Source organism: Trichechus manatus, unplaced genomic scaffold, assembly GCF_000243295.1.
Source record: "Trichechus manatus latirostris isolate Lorelei unplaced genomic scaffold, TriManLat1.0 scaffold00280, whole genome shotgun sequence".
In the NCBI taxonomy this organism is placed as follows: domain Eukaryota; kingdom Metazoa; phylum Chordata; class Mammalia; order Sirenia; family Trichechidae; genus Trichechus; species Trichechus manatus.
In genome coordinates this window covers 696,643-704,118 of record NW_004444216.1, presented here as the reverse complement: position 1 = coordinate 704,118, position 7,476 = coordinate 696,643, and the positions used below count along the sequence as shown (strand labels likewise).

General features: G+C 32.0%; 1 protein-coding gene across 1 annotated transcript in view; it reads right to left on the bottom strand.

Moving 5' to 3' along the window:
* PTPN12 (protein tyrosine phosphatase non-receptor type 12) overlaps positions 1 to 7,351 on the bottom strand; it is a 49,000-nt gene extending 41,649 nt beyond the window's left edge. Inside the window, exons 1-4 of the mRNA XM_023725036.1 lie at positions 6,068 to 7,351; positions 5,601 to 5,696; positions 3,626 to 3,664; positions 1,205 to 1,276 (exon numbers count right to left, since the gene is read on the bottom strand). Coding sequence (XP_023580804.1) covers positions 1,205 to 1,276; positions 3,626 to 3,664; positions 5,601 to 5,696; positions 6,068 to 6,106 — 246 coding nt within the window. The 5' untranslated portion in view covers positions 6,107 to 7,351. The remainder of the gene's footprint in view (positions 1 to 1,204; positions 1,277 to 3,625; positions 3,665 to 5,600; positions 5,697 to 6,067) is intronic.
* Between the last annotated feature and the right edge of the window lie 125 nt (positions 7,352 to 7,476).

Genomic DNA, 7,476 nt, shown 5'->3' with positions numbered 1-7,476 from the left:
TACAAGAGACCAAAGGGGCGGCTTCTGTCCAGAGGTGAGATGGGAAAGCAGAGAGAGTTAGGAGCTGGTTGAACGTTCATGGAGAATCATGGGCAGAGGGGAGGAGTGTGCTGTCGCAGAATGGGGTGAGCAGTTGGGGTCTCATAACAATGTATGTAAAAAAAAAAAAAAATTCTGTATGGGAGACTAACTTGAAATGTAAACTTCATTTAATTACATCAATAAAAATTTAAGTCAAAATAAATAAATAAATTAAGTGAGAACAGCAGCACAACTGGAAGAATGTAACTGATGTCACTGAATTGTACACATAGAAAGAAAAAAAGAAAATGATATCATGTGGGACCCAAAGCAAATTTTTGGTTCTATTCTTAAGTGTGCTTACATTTATTTTATTTTATTTATTCATTCATTCATTTATTTTTGCCCACCCCATCATTTTCCTCTACTCACTTTCTTTCTTTCTTCTTTGTTTTTTAGTTCATTTGCCCAGAATTTCGCTGTGCTAGTTTTGGAACCTGAATTTAATTCATTTCCAGAGGCCATTAAATATAAGGTATGTATTTTAATTTTCATTGTTAAAGAATCTCCTGTGGTATGTATAAATTTTTGTATGAGAGACTAACTTGAATTGTAAACTTTCACTTAAACTACAACAATAAAAAAATATAAAAAGAAGAATCTCCTGTAATAATTTCCAGGCTCCCAAAGTTTTTTAAGTGAAACAAAGAATCAACCTTTTCTTGCAGGGTGACAGTTCTCACACACACCTTTCTACATAATTATAACAATTCTGATGAACGTAACATAGCTATGAAAGGTTAACATAGTATACTATATTTCAGTCATCAAGGAAGGGCCTTTCCATTTATTCAATTTAAAATACAATTGCCAAATAGATCACTAAAGCCCACTATAATTCCTTTTACTCCTATACACCCAAAAGCAGTTTTTATCAATTGGTATACTAACACAAGAAAATTATACATGTATGAAAAGCCATTCCCAAAGCTTCTAAATTTAAAGGCAGTATCAGAACAAATACGTTTATTAAGTTACTATTTATTACAAGTAAATGCAGGTTTATGTGAAAGCACTGAGTGCTTGGTGTATATATAACCAGGTTCATACCACATTACGATTTAATTATTCATCAATCTAGCATGCCAATTTTTGAATAATGTATATAAAAATAGATACTTACACAAGAAATTTTAAATGGTGCAAAGGTTATAGGGTCTTCTCCATACAAAGGCCAGTAACGCTCACATTTTTTCTGTCGTCCAAATAAAAGTTAGTAAGTAATCCATGTGATAGTTTTCCTTAAATTTTTATAAATATTTTGTGCCCTGGGGTTCAGCTTGCTACTACTTCAGGCAAGTAGCTGGGAGAGCTTAGATTTACCCAATTGTTCTTAATGGACTATTTTGTCCTCTCCAAGGTTAATCATAAGAATCTTATTAACATAAGCGTATAAATCATTCATTGCTACCTACATGGTCTACAGAGAAGACCCCATGTAGAAAAAAGCTAAAAACAGTGACTAACACAATGAGGTCCATTTAGTATTAAGTGTTTCTAGCTACTGCTGACAAATTACGACACTTATTAACATGACAACCTCTATAATATCTGCCTGACGTCTCATTAATGTAAAATCTGTGACATTGTGGAAACAGCACTCTTCTTGGTGCCAGAAAAATTTTGCAAATATTAATTTTACTGTTCTACAATTATGGTGTTGGCGAAGAACATTGAATATACCATGGACTGCCAGAAGAATGAACAAACCTGTCTTGGAAGAAGTAAAGCCAGAATGCTACTTAGAAGTAAGGATGGTGAGACTACATCTTACATACTTTGGACGTGGGGTCAGGAGGGATCAGTCCTTGGAGAAGGACATCATGCTTGGGAAAGTGGAGGGTCAGCGAAAAAGGGGAAGACCCTCAATGTGACAGACTGATACAGTGGCTGCAACAGTGGGCTCAAGCATAGCAATGACTGTGAGGATGACGTACGACTGCGCAGTATTTCATTCTATTGTACACAGGGTCACTATGAGTTGGAGCAGACTCGACGGCACCTAACAACAACAAAAATCTTACTGTTTTACTGACCTTCAGTTTCTCTACCTGTAAAAATAGGAGTAGTAATCCTTACCTTACAGGGTTGTTTTGTATTATTTCTAATGTTCTGTTGATGGTAAAAAGTCTTTACCAGCATAATGTATTATTTTAACTATGTAATTTTCTTTGAAATTACATAAAGTATAATCAGTTTTCCCTTTTACCTTATCATTTTAAACAGGAAGAGAAACAGCAGGAACATTTTATTTTTATTGGTTTCTAAGATTAAGCCCAAACATTTGAGATTAATTAGGTAAATGAATGAAAAACATAACTTTATAGAAGATAGAGTGATTCTGTTAAAGATACTAAGAAATGATGCAATTTTTATTAAGACTCAATAAAATAAAAGCCTGTAAGTGACTATCCAGGTTAAAATAAACCTTTTGGCAATGGGAAATGTATCAATTCAGGAATTTCTAATTAAATTCTCATAGTATGGGCTACGTTGTTGTTGTTAGGTGCTATGGACTCGATTTCAACTCATAGTGACCCCATGTGACAGAGTAGAACTGCTCCCTAGGGTTTTCTAGGCTATAATGTTTATGGGAACAGATCATCAGGTCTTTCTCTAGTATGGATTATAACTCATAGTAAATGGAGTTATCACCTGTTTAAAAAAAAAAAAAAACAAACCCATTGCCATTGAGTTGATTCTGACTCATGGCGACCCTATACATTATAGCACCTCACATATGATGTTATGTCTTGCTTTATGCAACATATCCTTTACTGGAAAAATTTTAATACTAATTCTTATAACTTAAAAGTGATTTTCAGTTTAAATAATGAACAATATTAGTATAAGGAAACTTCAAACAAAACACCACATAATTTGATTGTTTTGTAAATTTGATTTGTGTGCTGTATTTATAGAAAAACATACTTACATTTTATTTAAATATTATTCTCTGTAAATATATTATTATATCACTACAATGCTGTAAGACAGGTATCACAATCGTTTTGGGAACTAATTCCACTTGTAAAGAGCATAAAAATACCAATATTAAAAATCAGAATATAACAAAAAATGAAGTGGTATTTACAGACAGACAAATCAGAATATGTAAGCTCTCAACTAATGGTGACTAATCAGAATTATTTTATTTAATTCATTTTCATTTGCTCAATTTCATTCCTGTTTTTAAATACCTCTCTACTTCAGTCCATAAATACTAATGCTTATTCTACTTACACCATTAGAAATCTGAAGACTACTGAGTAACAATTCAGTCTATTATTTTAAGTACATGACAAAATGTGTTTATAAAATGAAAAGTTTATGTGCTTTAGAAGTTGTTTTGTTCTTTGTATCAAATAAAGCAATAGCAGAACATAAAAAAGAAAAGAAATATCTACTTTAGCTACATGGACTCAGAATACAATAAAAGACTAGGAATGATGTCTTTTATTATATTGTATAGATAACACCTAGAAATGAAGTGATAAAAGGGACACTCTATAATTATTTAAAATGTTAATAGGTATACACATACCCTTCCCATCTCAAATTCTCGACAGGCCATAACAATGATCTGAAAAAAAAAAAAGGTAGGGGTGTGGGATGATGGGATGGAGAATATATCAGTTAAACACAATTTTATATTTTTAACGAAACACAAATATCAAGAATTAATCTTTACCCTAGGCAAAAGTGTATCTGTCTTGTCCAAAAAAAGTAGTTTTAATATTAAAAATAAAAGTTAAACAAATAAAAATTACACTTTCCAAACAAAAACTATATAGCAACAAATAAAAGTTGCTCCAATCAACATGATACATTTGGTTTGAAATACATGAATCTCACAGATTTATATCTGGCTTGTGAAATTATATTAAAATACCACTTTTAGAATATTTACCTAATAAATAGCACTATTAAATATTTTAAACAAATTTAATGAAGTTATCTAAAAGTTGAGTGCATTTAATCTAACACTGTCTTTAAACATAAAGGTTATTACATCAGCTTTTCCTCTCAACATTTTATAATGTTAACGCTTAAAAATATACCAAAGTTGAAAGAATTTTTTTCAGTAAACACTGTATAGCCACCACCCATATCCTACCATTAACATTTCATTACACTTGTTTTATCACATAGTTACCCTTCTATCGATCCATCAATCCACATTATTATTTATTTTTTTCTTTCTATTTCCCTTCTGTGTGGAGAAAGTAGATACCTGTTCTTCACAATAGGTCCAGCAAGCTTTCTTGCTATCTTTAGATTCATTCTAGATACCTTCTACACAGCAACAAATGTGAAGTTACTATCCCAGCAAGAAGCTCCCTATTAGACAGTGGAAGAACCGTCTCTACATTGTTGAATCCCCAGCACATAGCAATGTTTCCCACAAAGCAGTCTTCAATCCACCTTATTTTTAAAATGCATTTCAAAGTAAACTGCAAACTCTTCTCTAAATACTTCAGCACATGTATCAACTAGAATTCAATATTTTTTATATTGTTTACAGTTTTTCCCTTGAGGTAAAATTTGCACACAGTGAAATGCACAAATCTTAAGTGTACATTCTCCAAGTTTTGATAAATGCATACACCTGTGCAACTCAAACTCCAATCAATATATAGGATGTTACCATCATCCAGAAAGTTCCCTCATGCCTTTCTCCAGTCAATCCCCAACTATATCTGGTATTTAATGGAAACATTAGCAAATACTTAGACTGGGATTTTTTTTTCTTGCTTTACTAATCTTTCATTGACTAACAGAGAATGGCAATGTTTTAGAATCATTCTGATTCAAAAGAAAAAGCCTAGTACTATGCTCATAAAAGAGCAATGAAAACTCTACATTACAGAGTTCCCACATGCACAAAACCAAAACCATCACTACAGCAAATGCCTGGGCTCCAAGGTGATAAACAGTAATACAGCGTGGCTTTTGCAGTATCCTAACCCATTTATTTTCCTGCTTCCAAATCTAATGCATGCTATATCCCTTCTCCCAAAATGAGTAAGAAGAAACACAGAAGCCAATGGTTTGAGATGCTTCTAACTGAATAGGGTTTTTAAGGGAAGAGGAGTGTCTTTGGATTTCTTAAATTTTATACAACAATTTATATGTTTTTTTTATTCTGGTAAGAAGGTCTTAAAAGGGTTTTTGACTCAAAAACAGTTAAGAACATGGCTGAATATAACATTTTACTGGCCTATTAAAGCACTCGTATCTTTTGGTTCTTATAAGTTATTTGGTAGCTGCCTTATGAGTTACTGACTTAGGACAAGATTTAAAGTATTATCACACCCTCTTTTTAAAGTCTTTTGACTAGTCTGTGAGACTTTAATGAGACATCCCAGAAATCAGTCTTTATCTTTTTAGTAAACATTACCTATGATTAAACATATAATTACGGCTATAAATTCCTCTAATTCTTTAGTTCAGTAAAACATCCTATGTCATTATATAGAATACTTCTCAAAATATATTATGAAAAGTAAATTACTTACTACAACATTGTACTCCCATATCATCCTCCAAAAATCTATTACTGTATTTGCTAAAGGTCCTTGGGTTGCCACATAAGCTTTTGGCCCATAGACACCCTAAAATGATGAAGAGCAAATTTCACATTTATTATAATTTTTAAAAAATCTTGTTACCTAAATTTTAAAGTTTCAAATTTTACTAGTAATATTGTTGCTTTTAGCCAAAGCATTTCCAAACAATTTTTCTTTCACAGTACATAAAAACATAGCAAAATATATTAAATTCATCTCAGCTTTCGGTGAAATGTTCTTATTTTTATATATTAATTAAACATAGTACATAGAATTGGCAATTAAGGATCAGCTTATGCTAATTTAAAAATTATTATTTACCTAGGAATTAAAAACAAAAGCCCCAATACCTAGTCAACATAGTTAAAGGTAGCAGAAACATCAAATCATGTTTCAATTCTAAAAACAATACTAACATTAGTTAACAGTTCTTTCTTAGATTCCTCCATACCCATTGCCAACGAGCAGATTCCAAATCATAGTGACCCTGTGTTGTTGCTGTTAGGCGCCGTTCAGTCAGTTCCAACTCATAACGACCCTATAGGACAGAGTAGAACTGCCCCATAGGGTTTCCAAGGAGCGGCTGGTGGATTTAAACTGCCGACCTTTTGGTTAGCAGCCGAGCTCTTAACCACTACACCACCAGGGCTCCTCTATATAGATTTCTAAGAATAAACCTGAAAATATACCACAAACAGAACAGCTGACTGAAATACAAAACTAGCACATAAGTAAATCATATAATGAATCAGTGTCATTAAGTACAGTTAAAAACTAGAACTTTTAACTGTCCTCATAAAATAGGAACATCTGAAATATCAAACCACCTACTTAGTTTTGTTTACCCTCTTAGTTTTAGTTTTTGCAGTAATTATAAAATTGACTTTGTTGGGGAAAAAAGTTTTTATTTGAAACCACGACTGTTCAGTGTTGACATAGATAATATTAATTTTATAACTCTTACCACCTTAAAATATTTTTGTCAACAAAATCAGGTATGTATAAATACTATATAAAATATAACTGAAAATTATACTGCCACTTTACTTGAAAACTTCAAACAACACAGAGTAACTGATGAACAAGGTAAAGTCTTATATTTAAACTCAACCAAGGGGCATTTTGCATTTATCTCTGTGTTCCATGATAACTCTACAAGAATTTGACTGCTTTTGACCAAACAGTATCCAAACAAAGGGTTATCTGACCAAAGACTATATTTAATCTGGGATTTGGGTTGTCAACTTGAAACATAAAAACAATTGCCAAAGTTTTTAATCTATATCCTGTAATTTTATCTTAACATTACCCAGTAATTCCAATCTTGGTAACTTACCCTAAGAAATTATTTAAAAGAACAGAGATGGTCCTAAGAAATTATTTAAAAGAACAAAGATGGTCACTTCATTATTACCAAGGAGAAAAACTGGAAACCATCTATATTGTCCAACAACAGGGAATGAACATATACATTTGCATACATACACTAAAAGGGATAAATGAGACAATGACTAAGCCAATAGGTGAACTGTTTATAAATCTTCAATGTAAATGAGGAAACAAAATAAAATCCTTTTTTCTCCACTATCATAAAACTAAGCAAAAACTCTTATGTATATAGATAAGGAGGCTAGAATGAAAGCACAGAAAAATGATGTGTCAGGAAGAGATAATTTATTTCATTTACTGTAGGCACAATGTTTGGCAATAAAAAAAGTTTTAATAAAACTGGCATGTAGATAGATGCCCATCAACAGATGAATGGATAAACAAACTATGGTACATACACACAATGGAGTACTATGCAACGAGAAAGAACAACAAT